The 18,077-nt window shown below is 42.7% G+C and overlaps 1 protein-coding gene across 3 annotated transcripts; it reads left to right on the forward strand.

The window, feature by feature from the left end:
• Window positions 1–26: 26 nt before the first annotated feature.
• Window positions 27–10,503, forward strand: lrrc69 (leucine rich repeat containing 69). 3 transcript variants are annotated; one of them, XM_056583154.1, is made up of 9 exons: window positions 27–287; window positions 384–510; window positions 5,412–5,484; window positions 8,805–9,000; window positions 9,080–9,151; window positions 9,317–9,418; window positions 9,581–9,760; window positions 10,041–10,151; window positions 10,343–10,503. In XM_056583154.1, exons 1-9 carry the CDS (start codon window positions 27–29, stop codon window positions 10,388–10,390), a joined length of 1,170 nt encoding a protein of 389 aa, XP_056439129.1. In that variant the 3' UTR covers window positions 10,391–10,503. The 3 variants fall into 3 exon arrangements, with proteins under 3 accessions (XP_056439129.1, XP_056439126.1, XP_056439128.1); XM_056583151.1 differs by having other exon boundaries at window positions 27–510; XM_056583153.1 differs by having other exon boundaries at window positions 27–510; window positions 9,317–9,394.
• Window positions 10,504–18,077: the final 7,574 nt, after the last annotated feature.

Below are 18,077 nucleotides of genomic sequence, written 5' to 3' on the forward strand. Positions count from 1 at the left end.
TGTCATACAATTATAGACATCGTCATATGAGGGATTCACCGCTTGAGGCCGCCAATGTCCACATTATGAACACCTCGGGAGTCTCCATGGGAACATCACCTGCTAAAACAATGTCTCAGAAGTCGGTTATTAGAGCAATTCGAGGAAATGCAAAGTCTTTTGATTTATCTGGTAAAGCGATCACCAGCGTGCCAACATCGGTTTCGGAAATTCAAAATCTGTGTGTCCTACGTCTACAGAATAACTTGATTAGAGCCCTGCCCGAAGATCTGACGTCCCTATATAATGTGAGTTATAACGTTAATACTTCAAATAGACACTGGAAAACGGTTATATTTCTGAACTTAAATACAATGTATCCCTCATTACATATTGTCTTCAAGCTGACTGAACTCCATTTGAGTAACAATGCCTTCGGAGAGATCCCGTCGGTTTTGGGCCACATTAAGTGGTTGAAGAAGCTGTATCTGTCCGGTAACCGAATCACGGCCCTGTCGCCACTAGTCTGTGGTGAGTAATATTAACTTTACAACTGTAGGTAACATTAACATACATTAAAATGAACATGGTGAGTAACATTAACACACTGGTCTGTCTGGTAACCGAATCACGGCCCTTTCACGAGTCACTGGTCAGTAACATTAAAGGGGACATATTATGAAAACAACACTTCCTCGGATTTGGGGTGTTGTTTTGGGTCTCTGGTGCTCCCACACGAATACAAACTTCGAAAAGCATTTCTAAAAGTACCCTGCCTACTGTTACCAAACGAGCGAGTTGGCACACTTGAATATTTTCTCCCACTTCTCCACTTCCCTCAAATCAGAGCATAGCTAAGATTTTGTGGACCAGGGGACGAGCAGCTCCGGCCGGTAGTGATGGGAGTTTCGGCTCTATTCAGTGAGCCGGATCATTTGGATCAACTCACCAACAAGAGCCGGCTCTTTCAGCTCCCAAACGGCTCTTCATATTACCACATATACCTTTTACAATTTAGCCAAGTTTGATCCCTATATATGTAGGCCTATATATTTGATCCATATATATCATGGTCTCTAAACTTTTTTTTTTACATATATATATTTTTTGGGGTGAAAAAATAGGCTATTTTCATTTATTGGTTTCTAACCCCTCTACCGTCCCAGCTACTTTTTTACTGTCTATGCGCAGTGGAACAGTGATAATACAGCGCGGTTCGGTCCTGCACACGCCCGGACTCCCGTTACATCAGCTATCGTCATGATCTCTATAGTAACACTGATAAACATAACCCAAGTTTGCGGGTTAACAGTTCAATAACCAACACAACACAATCAAACATGGCCGATAGCAAGAAAAAAATATCAAATTTTGTTATAGCCCATTTTCCTCCTTCCTCTTGTTCAGTTCCAGCTGCTCTGAGCGTAGTCTCCACGAAAAGACCGTTGCATTTCAAATACAAAATATATAGGCCTTATTAGGCCTCTGCGTGCAATCTGTTTTCGTGGAGTCCTCGTTGAACGAATGAATTCATTCATTCGTTCACGGGGCATGGCGGGAGTCACGGGAGACGCGGGAGTGGTCGCGGTGCCCAATGTCACGGTGCCCGGGCCGCAGGGTGCTGTCACGTTAAAATTGTACCGGGGGCGAAAATTGTACCGGCCTACGTCATCGTTTGTTTACATCCTGACAACCTGCCCGGCAACAGACGACGCGATGCAGAAAACATGTTTCCAAACGACGAAATAACATAATACAGATAGCGGATCGCTATCTGTATTATGATAGATAGCGATAACACTTGTTTTTACTTTATATTTGTATTGTATTTAATTGTTTAATCGAAACAATAAAAAAAATTGCCCGCGAAACGGGCGATCGCGTCAAATGACAAATGTTTTGCCCGCGAAACGGGCGATCGCGTCAAATGACGTAGGAGGGTTCTTGAAACATAATACAGATAACGGATCGCTAGATAACACTTGTTTTTACTTTATATTTGTATTGTATTGAATTGTTTAATCGAATTTAGCTAGTAAACTGAGTGTTTTAAGCAGGTTTCATAGTCTAGAATTTTCAAGAACCTTCCTACGTGATTTGACGCGTCATTTGACGCGATCGCCCGTTTTGCGGGCAATTTTTTTTATTGTTTCGATTAAACAATTAAATACAATACTAATAAAAAGTAAAAACAAGTGTTATCGCTATCTATCATAATACAGATAGCGATCCGCTATCTGTATTATGCATCGCGTTGTCTGTTGCCGGGCAGGTTGTCAGGTTGTCAGGATGTAAACAAACGATGACGTAGGCCGGTACAATTTTCGCCACCGGTACAATTTTAACGTGACAGTGCCGCGGCCGGGGCACGACGGGAGACGTGGCGCCGGGAGTCGCGGGAGTGCCCGCACCGTGGTCACGGTGAATGAATGTTCAATCCAATTATTTCTTCCTCAACTCTTCTTTCTTTCTTTCTTCCTCAACTCTTCTTTCTTTCTTTCGTTCTTCCTCAACTCTTCTTTTTCTTTCTTTCTTCCTCAACTCTTCTTTTTCTTAATTTCTTTCTTTCTTTCTTCCTCAACTCTCTCTCTCTCTCTCTCTCTCTCTCTCTCTCTCTCTCTCTCTCTCTCTCTCTCTCTCTCTCTCTCTCTCTCTCTCTCTCTCTCTCTCTCTCTCCCTCCCTCCCTCTCTGGAAGTTTTATTGCATGTCATGAATATTCATGAATATTTGTATATTTTTTGCACCAAAACCGACTCAGAGGGCATTCATTGCTATTAGTGACCAACGCAAAATCAATGAAAAACGACAACTTTAAGTAATATAACACGAGTGTGAGTGGGGTTGTTAGTTTATTTTTATTTTTTTATTGGGGGGGGGTGGGGGCGCCAGAGGATCAGGGTAAGGTCAGGGGGGCGTTTGCTCAAAAAAGGTTGGGAACCACTGGTATATATGTAGGCCTATATTACTTTCAATTATTCACAATCAATACATCGTATTAGTATTCAAAAGTAAAAATTACATTTTCTAATATCAGTGAGGGGCGCATCACCGCCCCTCACTGCTTGCTTAATGAGAGAAGAGAGTCTGGAGACGACTCCCATCGTTCACTTAAAAGAGCCGGCTCTTTGAACCGGCTCGTTCGCGACCGACCCATCACTACCGGCAGGGGGAACTCCGTGGCTCCCCCTGCCGGAACGGCCGGACTGTCCGGAGGAGGAGACATGGAGGATGAAGAAATACACTCCCCGATGTCAAACTTCTTATTTAATGACAACGATGAAGAATACACAAGATAACAACATAAGCTACAACCAGTTATTCCTACGTGCACATGTCTAACATAAATATCTTCAGGAACTTAACCAACCTTGACAACAACAACTATAGTAATCAAGAATGATAATGGCGCTGTCACGTTAAAATTGTACCGGGGGCGAAAATTGTACCGGCCTACGTCATGGTTTGTTTACATCCTGACAACCTGCCCGGCAACAGACGACACGATGCAGAAAACATGTTTCCAAACGACGAAATAACATAATACAGATAGCGGATCGCTATCTGTATTATGATAGATAGCGATAACACTTGTTTTTACTTTATATTTGTATTGTATTTAATTGTTTAATCGAAACAATTAAAAAATTTGCCCGCAAAACGGGCGATCGCGTCAAATGACAAATGTTTTGCCCGCGAAACGGGCGATCGCGTCAAATGACATAGGAGGGTTCTTGAAACATAATACAGATAACGGATCGCTAGATAACACTTGTTTTTACTTTATATTTGTATTGTATTGAATTGTTTAATCAAATTTAGCTAGTAAACTGAGTGTTTTAAGCAGGTTTCATAGTCTTGAATGTTCAAGAACCTTCCTACGTGATTTGACGCGTCATTTGACGCGATCGCCCGTTTTGCGGGCAATTTTTTTTATTGTTTCGATTAAACAATTAAATACAATACAAATATAAAGTAAAAACAAGTGTTATCGCTATCTATCATAATACAGATAGCGATCCGCTATCTGTATTATGTTATTTCGTCGTTTGGAAACATGTTTTCTGCATCGCGTCGTCTGTTGCCGGGCAGGTTGTCAGGATGTAAACAAACGATGACGTAGGCCGGTACAATTTTCGCCCCCGGTACAATTTTAACGTGACAGCGCCTGTAATGCTGGCAAACACAATAAGGTTGACTCCTAACTGAGCCAGCCAGCGGTCTGTAATCCAATAGCCTACTATCCCATAGTGGCCGGTGGTAAACTCTGCAGAGGAGAAAGGGATTGTACTCCCGGAGCTGAGCTACTGGACTGCCGCCGAGCTACCCCTGCCAGGCTGCCGCCGCCGAAGCCGTCCGGCCGCCGCCTTCGAAGCAGTCCGGCCTCCGCCGAAGCTTCGGCGGCAGTCCTGCAGCTCCGGCGATGTACTCCGGTAGCTGAACTGCCGTCGAAGCTGGCAGCTCCGGCGTGGGGAGCTCGGCAGCAGTCCGGTAGCTCAGCTCCCGGAGTTCAATTCTCCTCTCCCTGTCGCGGTTCATGGACTTCAGAGAGTCAAGGCCAAAGTTCCTTTCCCCCAATTCTTCTCAACCATGACCGAAATATCCCCCACTACGAGTCTTTACTTGTTGTGGAAGTACCAGAGACGTCAGGCAGTCTTTATGATTCATAATATCATCCGAGGCTCACATAGGTTTTGGCCGTGATATTAGATATAATATTATGTAAATACCCATATATAATATTATTATTATTATTATATTATATTATATTGTATTATATAGATATAGAGATTCAGTAGTCCACAAACGGCAACAATCCCTTCTCCTTCATGCTGTGGTTCAGTCTGACAGCTCATTGGTCAATGGGCAGCAGCTCATTTGCATTAAAGCTATAGACACCAGAAACAGCACATTCTGAGGGGAATAGCGGTAGGCGAGATTTTCTTTCCTAAAAGCTATTTCCAGCAAACAGCTTCAAAAACATGTTCTCTCTGGAACTCAAATGAGTTGGTCTCATTAACCAACGACTGGTCTGGTCTCATTAACACAAGACTGGTCTCAGTAACACACTACTGGTCTCATCAACACCACTGGTCTTATTAACATACTACTGGTAACATTAACACACTACTGGTCTCAGTACAACTGTCACAACGAGTCTGTGGTGAGTAACATTATCACACTAATGCTCTATCATTACTGCTACCACCAGAGCTCTGTGGTAAGCAATATTATTAACCCACTACTGGTCTCTTTAACATAATACTTGTCTCATTAACATACTACTGCTCTCATTAACCCACTACTGCTCTCATTACAACAGTCACCAGAGGTCTGTGGTGGGTAACGTTAACACACAAATGGACTCATTAACATACTACTGGTCTCATTACAACTGTTGGCTACAACACAAATGGTTGTTGTCTCATTTCAGCTGGTTTGGGAAATCTTGTTGTCCTCAATCTGAACCACAACAAGATTCAACATCTTCCGCCTGAGATTAAAAGGTAGGTTTATATCTATGGAAAAGGATAAGGGCCATGTTATATTCTTTTGGAGTTCTGACTTTAAAGTGGAAAGGAAGCAATCAAATAAACAGATGTCTATAGCACTAGTTAAATATTTCAATATACCATAAATACAAATAAAGTCGGAAATATGAACCATTATTCAGAATAAAGCACAAACAAGTTGCATAAATTATAATGTTTTCAGCCTGTGCGCCGCCATCTCTGTTTTCAGAATACGATGACGTCACGGGAATGGTTGGTAACATTCTATGTTGTTTACATAGCGGCTCATAACCTCCAATAGTATCTGTCTGCGTCCTGCAAGACGGAGGCGTAACTTGTAGTAGGAGGCGTAACATGTAGTCGGAGGCGTAACTTGTAGTAGGAGGCGTAACATGTAGTCGGAGGCTAGGAGGCGTAACTTGCACTAGGAGGCGTAACTTTTCGCGGGAAAAAACAAAAAGCGTTGTAATAACTTATTTGAATTATTAAACTGCTGTCTTTAATTCTTTAATTATTTATCTGCTGTCTTTTTGTTAAAGGTATAAAGGGATAAAGTGGGCTAAACTTAATGTTACGAGAGTGGCGTATGTGTGTGCGCGAGAATGTGTGTGTGTGTGTGTGTGTGTGTGTGTGTGTGTGTGTGTGTGTGTGTGTGTGTGTGTGTGTGTGAGTGACGTCAGCGAATGAGTCGACGAATGAGTGAACGAGCGATTGAGCGAGTGTCAGTCTAGGAGGAATTAAACTAGACCGGTTGTGCTTCCGAGTTACGTGTACTGTACTGTTGAATAAAGTACCAAACGCCGAGAATCCGTGCCCGTGTCTTCCGACCTATAAACTGACCCACTGCCGGTTATAGTGAAGGGTGTTACCCCCGAAAGGACATCGGCCCTGGAGGGAACGTCTCCCCTGTGCTCCCGGACTATACGGTCTGAGAGCCAAGAAACAGGAAAGGTGTAACATTAAGCAGGTTCCCCACGTTAAACTGCTATATGCATTATATGTCATTGTAAAATTGTAATAGGCTTCTTTTCTTAAATGCATATGATTCAAGGATGTCAGTTTCACGTAAGGCTATGATTAAGCTAATCAAGAGCATATCAAGATTAAGCTAATCAAGAGCATATTTTTAAATGAGCGGGTCGGGTACATTATTTTTATATAAGGCCTAATATTTGAGGTCCGAGTTACGGTCATGTACCCGCGCACCACTGCTACATACAGATCACTTCCGCGATTTAGAAAAGTACTAGACACGCCTCCGACTAAAAGTTACGCCTCCGACTACAAGTTACGCCTCCTAGTGCATGTTACGCCTCCTCCGACTACATGTTACGCCTCCTACTACAAGTTACGCCTCCGTCTTGCAGGACGCAGACAGACCCACCTCCATAGCCTCACTAGCCGCGTTTACATGGCACATCTGATCCGCATAGATTTCTATGCGGCATAGATCTGTTCCTAAAATGTGTTCCGAATGTACTGTATACATGGCAGTAACAAAAGTGTCCGTTATGTCTCTCGCGCACACCTGACACATCTCTGGACCGGCGGCGACATAATGGATGTCTTATCACTATCGGGGATTTTAAATTTGATTTTAATGAAAGCACAGCCTGCTCCTTCAATTAAGAAGGAGCAGGACAGCGCAGCAACGTCAATTTCTCGTCAGATCTTTATATTTACCCTAAGCTCCGCCGGAGGAATTTGGATGCGAGTCCGCAGCCAAGACTGGTGGGAGAGTGGTCTTACGGGAATTTAGTGACCAGGAATCCTCGAAGGTCCAATTGCGCACTACTGCAGATGCCATCTCTCTAAGTTAAGAAGTATTTTAACGTTCAGCCTGCAAAAGGACTAGTAGTAGCCTACTCATTTACAGTTATTTCGGACGCGCGCGGACACGTCATTAATAAACACCCATGTCCCGTCGCTAAGCAACCGGACACGCTTACCGGACTACTTTTACGGAGTGATAACAAAGACGTGAATCAGGCAATAAATCCACTTTCCTTGACAGCGGTGAAGTTCGGTGTGCTTAAAAGTACCGACAGAGCTCAGTGGACCAATGGCGAACTACTGCGGCTGCTCTAAGTTAAACCCCAATCTATTCGGAATAAGTGTATACATGGCGATTAAAACGGACTACACCACCACTTCTATTCGGTATTCCGAATGAGGCGTATACATGATAATTTTCTGTTCCGCATAGAAATCCATGCGGAACAGATGTCATCTCCCGGCTCTGCCCGTCCACAGGATGTTGTTTACAGCTATGAAAAGTAGTACACGGGTGCAGCAGCTGGGCTACCACGCTGTCTTACAGTTCGTTAATTTCATGATACATGTAATTGTCGTGCCATTTGGGTGTGCACATGAATATGCGAAAATAGTGCAACCGACGGTGTTTGCAAATGGATTATTTCCGAAATCAATGGATTATTTTGGCGATGGATTAGAAATGATCAAGAGCATGGAGCGAGTCTGCAAACAAGACAATCTTCGAACAGTGAGTGTACTAATTTCTCTGTTTCTCTAGTACTAGAAGCTAAGTTTACCTCTCGTTCCTCTGCCTGGCAAGCGCGTTTCTGCACTCTTTCTCTGCGCATAAGAGCAGCGCCCGGGTCCGATTTGACAGGTCTGTCCGTGTCTCCAGCACTATAGCAACTAAAATTAAAAATTGTTGGCACAGCATCTGGCTTCAGCCGATTGGTGGGACAGCAAAAGCTCCCTCTTCAATGTAATCAGCCTCTATAAAGTGGTCGCTACATACTCTCTGCCCTCATCCCATTCGGGGGCTGAGGTGTTTCAATGCAGCTAACCATCTTTGGAGCAGTTTAGGCTTCTTGACAGGAATGACATGGAAATTAACTATTTTACCACTCTCTTTTACCCGATAATATTTGTTTGAACATCCAGGGGCAATACAAAATGACCCCCCTGTTCTTCTTCCAAGATTTGACATGTTTATTTGAAAGCGCTAACCATTCTGATGACGTAGTGCCTGCATTTTTAAAACATGGCCGCGCCCTAGTTGCGAAAGTCGTTATCAACATTTAATTTTCCAGTGAAACTACTTGAATTTCAGGTTTAATGCAAATCCATGTATTCTCAAAAATGAAAAAGCAACCAAAAAATGGTCACAGTTCTCATTGCTTCATTTCCACTTTCATCACAGAATTCTGAGATTAAAGTCAGAACAGGAAGAGTTCTGATTTTAAAGTCACAATTCTGAGATTAAACTCAGAACTCCAAAAATAGAATCACATGTGGCCATTATACTCTTCCGTTTATAACGTACAACTCTTATTGTCTTTTAGTTTGGCTAAACTTGAGCGTCTCACCATGACTGACAACAAACTGGAAGCTCTTCCTCCAGAGTTTGGACAGCTCTCTAACCTGATCCAACTGAACCTGAGCAGAAACCACTTGTCCTGGCTCCCTGGGGAGCTGTACAGCTGCAGAGAGCTCACTAGGTTGTATGTGGCCAGAAACCGAATAAAGGTTCTTCCAGTGGTATCACATCTTTTATTTTCTTCTCCAATTGTTCGGAAAAACAAATGCTGTATCCCTGATATTATGCCTTCCACGACAGGGTATCAGGGCATTAGCAAAGCTGAATACTCTAGACGTTGCTGGAAATAAACTGTCCATGTTCCCTGTTGAGGTAGGCCTTTATCCTCTTATGAGTCGCTCGGTCTTTCGCTTTATCCTCTTAAGAGCACTCACATTTTTGGGTATTTGGGTATATAGTTGATTAACTTCATGATGGAATAATATCTGACCTTTACAATAGTGTAGTAGAGTAAAATGTGTTATTGTTGTGTTACAGTTTCATATGCTGCCACTGCAAGAACTTTATTGTGAAGGGAACCAATTTGTCCAGCAACTACCAATAACTTCTGTGCAGGTTAAAACCGTTTTTTCATTAAAGGTGAAGCAATATCTTTGATAAAACAAAACATGTCTTTCTCTTCCTTTGTACATTTGTTTTATTTTATTTAATGTGTACATGTCACTGGATGAAATTATATTGATATTAATGAATTAGTAATCATTTCTCTTTTATCACTAAATATATAACCTGCTCTTGTAGGAGCTGGCCGCTAGATTGGTGCTGTTGGAGGACAGAAACAAGCATTCTAAGGTCCATAGGGCCCTTCCTCTCTACCCCTGCCTGGAGGCTATATTAGCTGGCTGGGGCCACTGCCCTCTCTGCCTGGGCCCCATCCTCAACTTCTGGTTAGAGTGTGTGCACTTTCTCCGTGTAAAAAAGGTATGGGCGCCTTGCTACTACTCATCAATGTACGCAGGATCAAAAACATAAAAACAAGGTTGTCTTCTCTAATTTGTCTGGGTTTTCCCCCTGGGGTAAGTTTGGAGACAAATGGCTTTTCGGAACACTAATTCCATTAATGCCTTTTTGTTTTGGTTGGTTGTGTGTGTGTGTGTGTGTGTGTGTGTGTGTGTGTGTGTGTGTGTGTGTGTGTGTGTGTGTGTGCATGCGTGTGTGCCCATGTGGTTGTGTCTTTTTGTGTGTCTGTCTTGTGTTTCAGGGCATGAAAATGAGTTTGCGGACCGTACCGGTGAGAGCTGTACTATGTTCATACGAGTGCTTCAACAGGGAAGGCCACTCCTACTATGGCGTCTCTTTGCATAGTGATGAGGTTAGTTTGTATAGTCCCAACATTTCTAGTATATCCTCGTAAATTAGTTTATTTGCAAAGACTTGATACACTTGGTGAGGAATGTGACTAAATTATGTTATGACATTATTATTAATTCACAAAAATGTATGCATTATTAACAATTACCAATTGAAATACTGAGGCTAAGGAACATTGTTTTATGATTTCAGAACTTATGCCAACCTATGCAAAGATGGTCACTAGAGGGCAGTAGATAACCACCACAGCGCGTCAGAAAACAACATAGAATGTATATGAGCAATAATACAGCATGTACAACACAAATTGATCACCTAATATCAGTTTTTAGTTTTGTATACTTGCCTTTTTATTTGGGCAATGACTATTTTTGTAAAAATAAATCAATAATTAAAAATGAAAACTATTAATTTATATTTGGTTGTGATTTGTTGTACAAAAGTTAAATTGGGGCTTAGTAGCAGCCAAAAATGAATAGCTACTATTTTATTTTCATTATAATGGCCTGGTTGGACCTATTGCAAAAAGTGACCTATTGCAAAAAAAAGGGCTGAATTAAAACAAATAGTTTTCATCATGGTCCGAGAGTAGACAAACCATTCGTCAAAACGAAATATAATGTATTGGTCCTAATGTGTGTGCGTCTGAAGGGACCCCTGTACTGATCTACCTCCACAGAGGTCCCAGAGATTCAAAAGCCCTCTATCTAGAGATAGGAGCATCTGTTCAACCTGCCAATGAGAGAGAGAGACATAGCAAGAGGAAGAAGGAAAGAGAGAGGAACGGGGCGAGACAGAGAGAGAGAGACCTAGGGAGAGGGAGATGGAGAAAGAGAGGGAGAGAAAAGTGAAAGAGAGAGAGAGGGAGGGTGTGTGTTTGTGTGCGTGGATGGGTGAGGGAGGGAGAGGCGGTGAGGGAGGGTGAGAGAGTGAGGAAGGGAGGCAGAGGGAGGAAACAAGGAAGAGAGGGAGAGAACTTCATTTCAGCAAATTAATTTCCTATCCACACCTCTAGAGCTTGCGAAGCTTCGTTCCGTAGCCGTGGCCATGGCCGCCGCAGAGCGCCGGAGCCTCATGCATTATGCATCAGGTTTAATTGCAAACCCAGAAACTAATGACTTTGGACTGGTTAACAGCAGGGGATCCATACATCTCAGGCAAACTGAATGAAAAGTCTGCTTGGAGGAGAGAGGGAGTGAGAGAGAGAGAGAAGGGGAGGGAGAAAGGGATTGAAAAGAGAGACCGGGCCCTAATTGATGAATAATTGAAGCGGCAAGCTACAGGGCATAATTGTGACATTTTGTTTCAATCAATTTCCAAGTGATGTGGGCGAAAGAGCACTTAGAGCGAGCGGTGGTGACAATGAGCGAGACGGAGAGGAGGAGAGACAGAGCTTAGGCCTTGATGGACATGGTCATCAGGTCCTCAGTCACAGTAAAGACACGTTCTGGGGGGGGGGGGTTGGGGAGACATCGAACCAGGTACAAAGAAGGGCACTCTTTTCCTTCCTCTCTCCTATCCTTACTCGGGTTTCCATATTTCTTTAGATAATGTAGATTAAACTCCCTGTAGCGAACTTGTTCATTCCGTGCTTAAAGTCTGGCATTCATCCATTTCTTATTTGTATATTTTTTATATTGTTTTTTTTATATAGATGTCCAACATAATATGTTTTAAACTACCAAAAGATATGCGATTTGGCTGGACTTCAGTTGTCTGTAGAACTGAATAATGGTTGCTGGGGCAAGGTGAGACCCATAGCCGACAGACAGTGGCGGTTGAGACATGGTTATCATTAAGAGAATGAGGGATATTTAATGCTTGTGGTAAATACGTTAAGTGTATGGATGCACATCTGTATACTGTAACTGTACAATACACTAATTCATTTGACATGTTTAATCCCCTTGATCACCGAAAAGGTATCATTATTTAATTTTGAGATGGGTTCAGGTCTTTCAAATCCAACTTGACAAGGTCACACATCATCTAAGCATGCTACGTATGAAAAAGTGTATAATGTATACTAGTGTATACTATTAAGACATTTTGATTTCTTTAAATGGACTTACAGTTGATTATTTCCTCAAAAGTCTTGATTTTATTACATAGTTTAATCAATATGATTAATTGATTGTTAACTGATGATAACTTCGCAATTCACCTCCATGCCCATTTAGAAATCTAGTACATCTTTTATGATAATTTTCATTAGTATACGCTACTTGTGGCCCTCCTATGATGGCGCAATTTGATTGTGTTTGCTACCTCGGGATATTGGGCAATATCCCATGATTGAGATCTTAAACTCGGGATATTGGGCAATATCCCATGATTGAGATCTCAAACTCTAGATATTGTTTTCATCTCAAAATATCCCGCTTTAAAAACAAATAAACCGCTAATAAAAACAAATAAATCCCGGCAGAAAGTGTTATCTTGTTTATTTTTGGAGTGCTCACGTGTTATATATTCGAAAACAATTATTCACCACAGCCTCCGTGAATAGTGGGGAATAGCACCCTCGACCTTCTGTCTCGGGGGCTAGTCCCCGATATTCACTAATTATGATCATTTGTTCAGAACTCATCTGCTTCCGTTTTTGAAATAATGCATTTTATCACAGATTGATGACTGCTTCCTGTCTGTCTGTGGCAATATGACTAAAAATGACCTAAGCTGGAACTATGGCAGCAAGGCAAGTTGTTTCTATTTATTCAAACTATTCATACATCATTGTTACTGAACAGAGAAACATTCTACGTACACAATTCACTAGCTGGATTTAGCTTGGTGTTGGAGCTCGACGGTGCTAGACACATAGCATATGCACCCTTAGCTGCAGTAAATAGGTCAGTGCACGGAAGTGTCTCCGTGATAATAGCTGTGGGGTTGAAAGGCCACCAGATCAGGACGGGTCCTCTTGACGCCAGATGCTGGGTTCCTCAAGCGTTCCTGGGGGGGGGGGGGGGGGGCACTAGCAGCTCGATGGCCCCAGGCCGAGTCTGTCTGTCGGTCGCTTTGGTGTCCAGTGTTTTGTGAAAAAGATTGAACACAATCAAACATCCACAAACACTTTTTCGGGACACTATTTCCATGCAAACAAGGTCCAAAACTCACTTTCGAATGAGGTATTTTTAACTGCCAGAATGGAAGTCATTGTTTTCATATGTAACCCTGAGATTTTTAGCTAATGCCAAAAGGACCAATCTATTCGCAATTGGCTGGTGGCAGGCGTCCATTTCGAATTCTGGCCGCATGCACACACACACACACACACACACACACACACACACACACACACACACACACACACACACACACACACACACACACACACACACACACACACACACACACACACACACACACACACACACACACACACACACACACACAGGGTCAACTATGTGCACATTTGGTGTAAGCCTAATGCCATGCTCTACAAGTTGGATCAAGAAAGGACCTCAAATACACACATTCTCCCATGAGCATGCATTATAAATAGCCACGCACACGGATAGCATGTAGAATAATGCCTGAATTCATTCGAGAACACTTTAACTAATGCGATCACAATCGGTTCCAGGCGGCACCCGCCCACACTGTCGGGATAATGACGGTTTGCTAGCTCACCCCTGGCCCTCCCCCTCCTATGCATTGTGTCTCTCCCATATATTCAACGCTAACATAAACCCTAGTGTGCCCTTAAACACATTCACCTTCTACACCACACAACCTTTCTGACCACCACATCCAGAGGGATAGAGAGCGGGAGGCAGAGTGAGTGTGATTGTGTTTTTCGATAGTGTATATCTATAATAAACAAATTCTGGCTTGATTGACGTGTATGCAAATGAGGAAGTGGCGTCCTCAGAGGAGGCGGCATAAGGACGAGCAGCACGCTGACAGCGTCTACAAAAGGGGCGCTTGTACATTCCTGACATGCCCAGCATATGTTAATGAACTCATTCTCCCGCTCTGATATAATTACTGGGAGAGGGGAGGGGCGTGGGGGTGGGGTCGGGATGTTGGAGGGGGGCAGTGGGTGGAAGAAGATCTCTCACATGATGCTACCTCACGGGATGGTGGTGGTGGTGGATGAAGGGAGGAAAGAATGATAAAGTAGCTGGTGCATAAATTGTCATTTACTATGGGTGGCGCAGCGCGGAGGGGGCGAGGGGGGTGAGCGTTCAGTCAGGATGATGTATGGAAGAAGAGAGGTGCCGTGGTAGCTTCATTACATACCGTCTTTGTTAGAGTGTTATCTCTGCACCATGACTGCTATTATCTTGTTGGTATGTGGGTATTTTGTTTTTCAGTCTTGTCACTGGAAAGGCTTAGCGCTAGAAAGTCTTTAGAGTGATGGGTTCCTGATTTATTTTGGTGCAATCGCAGGAGATGAAGTTCTACAAGGTTTTAAGAGCCTCTGAGACACAAGATCTTTAGCGTTTACGGTACGGTTCAAAAGGACAACGTTTCCTTTTCATCATACATCGATATTATGACTACATTCAGGCATCTATAAGGCAATTCAGTCATACAACGGAGACATTCGGATGAGAACAATCAAAGCATACAATCAATAATAATTCAAAATGAACAACCAGCCAGAGTGCAGAGTAGCTTCAGAACAAATTATCAAGGTTATGATCATTTTCATAAGCGATATATGTGGGTTATTGACAGAAACACAAGGCCCAAAGTTGAGTTTGCTTAATGGACAGAATAGAAAACACTTCTTAGCAGCTTCAAATATTAAGGTAACGTTCTGTATTTGAACATCGGTAAATTGTGCTCGGCTGCAGTCAAAATGTCTTCCATAGGCCTCTGATTTCAAACTGGTTTCAAACAATTTTTTCTACGGAGATGGTTGACCTTAATGTATCATTGGTGTGTTCCTCTGCAACCTCTCCGGTAGGTACATTCTTATTTACCAAAAATGTAGCTAGTGCGTATATTGCTTATTTGACACTCATAAGCCGGGGTAATACGTTTAACTTATCAATAACATGTCTTAAATGGGACATTTAACCTCTCCCTTTTCAGATAGACCCTTGCGGGTCCCCACACAAAACAAATCTATGATTGCTGTCCTCATCTCAGCGTACTGACTTGACTCTGGTCTCTATGTATCTATCTGCTACTCTCCTCACACACATGCACACAAACAGACACAAACACATAAGTGGTGCTTTTCAAATGAGTAGCATTGATTGCTGTATTAGCTGCCCTGTGGCTCTGAGGAGGATGAGGAGGGAAAAACAGCCATTCGATTTTCAGAGCTCAGAGCCAGTGTCACAACCACAAGAGTCCACCGCTCCAATCAGGGGAATCTATTGTCTCGCTTGGCTGCCTCTGACGTATCGCTGTATCGAGCCGCTGCTGGCACACGGCCAGGGTGTTGTCTGTTTGACGGCTACTGGCGTCAATTCCTTTGTGTTGGTTTATCGCACGGCCGCCACTCGAGGGCAGTGTTGCTCTCTCGCTCGCTCGCTCGCTCTCTCGCTATATATGTATATCCCCCACCCCCCTCCCTAAAAATTAAACAATGCGCGAAATCGTTGAGGTATGTCTGATGAACTGAGGCGATAATGCATGTGGCGAAGTCAGGAATAATTTGTCTTTATTACAATTCATAGGCATAAATAAATTCTAAGCATTTTATCAGATGGGTAACAACAGATGTGTGACCATTAAAGCTAATATGTGTAACCAAATATGAGAAAGGAGATGAAAGGACCACCCCTCCCCCCTTTCAGTCCTTGATGCATATCAATAAAGAGATGGCAGAGATTGTGCAAGACAACAACTCTTCAGATTTTCCTTCATCAAGCTAGACTGACCTGGAAGTTCTGACCTGAAGCAATAGTGACTCATACGCACTAGCTATATATTTTTAGATTTAATATATATTTTCTTCCCCGTCCCTATAAATAATGGCCCTAAAAGAGCGCTGTCCTCTAAGGGTTGGAAGGAGGAAACTGCGCCATTATGGAGCCATTGCTCATTAAGGGGAGCAAGGGGACTATAGAACCCGGTCGGCAGGACGGCCTCTCTCTCTCTCTCTCTCTCTCTCTCTCTCTCTCTCTCTCTCTCTCTCTCTGGCAGTTTTGGGTCAGTACCACTTACGCCGCAAACACACCACCCCTACCACCCGCCCTTTGTTATCGAAATAACAGCAACCAAAAAATATATTAAATAAACACACACAATCACGCATCGCTGAGACTTCAATGGAACACATCTGTTTATCATGAGAGGTCTTCAAATATTTTCGAGAACACGAGGATTTGATATTAATAGGGAAGGACGGAGTAGGCCTACATGCTGCTGTTTGTTTCATATGAGAGAGCTAAGTGATTATTCTGGCAGCAAAGATATAGGCATGGGAAGCTGAAAAGGAGAACTTTTTGATGTTAACCTACTTCAAAACTATTTTCCCGCTCTGTAAGAAGGCATGTTGCGTTTGATTGTGTTGGAATTTTGTAATTGACATTTCTCCATATAGCACCTTGCTCCTCATCTCTTTTGTGTCAACATTTTTGAAATGTTAAACTCTTTGGACTTGGTTTTACTACCTTCTGATTATCAAAATATACGATTCCTTACTCGATCTGTAAGTGGAAGCACATACAATACTACACCTACAAATTCTCAGCTCTCTAAACGTCCGGATGGGTCGTCCCCATGAGCTCTCTCTCCGGCTTACGTCCCAAACATCTCCATCGCAGTCGCTTCGTCAAGGTGATTGACAGCAGCACACAATCTGGAAGCCCAGCATGTGGGTCAGGTGACCTGCCGTCGGTGCATGGCCAGCGTTACGGAGCGGCAGGCGGCCGGGGACACCAGGTATAGCAACATCTGCTCTACAACACACAGTGCCTGTGGCGCCGCAGGCTTGGCTGGCCAAACATCTGTCCCTGATGCGGGATGGTGCAAGACTAGCGAGCAGTCAACCAACAACTGAACACATGTCCTTTTAGGAGGATATGGGTTAAGGCATGCTTTAGATTGGTAGTTTCAGTTGTTTTCTCTCTTTCTCGACTTCAAGTCTATTTCTATTTTTTTGTATGGACTCCCAGTGTTTGTACGGCTGTACCCATGTTCTTTAGGACTATGTGGCCTAGTGTCCTCCTCAGACTTTAGCTGCCACATTTTAATTTACCAGGCTAGTCAATAAATGTTTCTGTCTTGACAATAACCTCTTCGGGTATTTTTTGGAGTTATACATCGATATTATGACTACATTCAGGCATGTATAAAGCAATTCACTCATCCAACGGATGACAGAATTGCCTTATAGTCGTTTTCTTGTTTTTTGGAACCATCGTTTTTCTAGTAACATTTGTACACATGTTCTTCAGGAAATGTGGAATAGTATCCTTTCTTCTCTGTCTTTAGCTGCCACGTGTAGAATTTGTATTTTGCATTGTTTTCACTTCACAATGAAATCGATTTTGCTTGTTTTATGTATCCCTAGTTGTGCTAGCATCCCAATTTATCTTTTCAGTAAGACATTTTCACAAGGCATGAATGGTGACACTGCTAAAAGGGTAAATATTTTGACCTCATAACGCATTACTCATTTAATGGTCTTTACCAGTGCTTACTTTCTTCTGTGTTGATTCATTAAACATAGACCCAGCACTGTCAAAAGCTGTATGTAACACAGTTCTTTTTTCTTCCTTTGCGCACATTTTTCACCTCCATATATTATTAGGCTAACTAAATAGAGTTTGCTTTATTGCTTTTATCTAAGTAAAACAGTCCCACAAGGAACAATTAAGGCAGTTGCATTTACTGCAACTATCAACTACTGTCAAATGACAAGTGTTGCGCATGTGGAACATGGTTATTGTCACGATCTTCACACCAACTCATGTTTGTCTCTTTCATAAAATCATAACAAATACAACTGTAAAGT

The sequence above is a fragment of the Gadus chalcogrammus genome, chromosome 22, assembly GCF_026213295.1.
Source record: "Gadus chalcogrammus isolate NIFS_2021 chromosome 22, NIFS_Gcha_1.0, whole genome shotgun sequence".
Lineage (NCBI taxonomy): Eukaryota > Metazoa > Chordata > Actinopteri > Gadiformes > Gadidae > Gadus > Gadus chalcogrammus.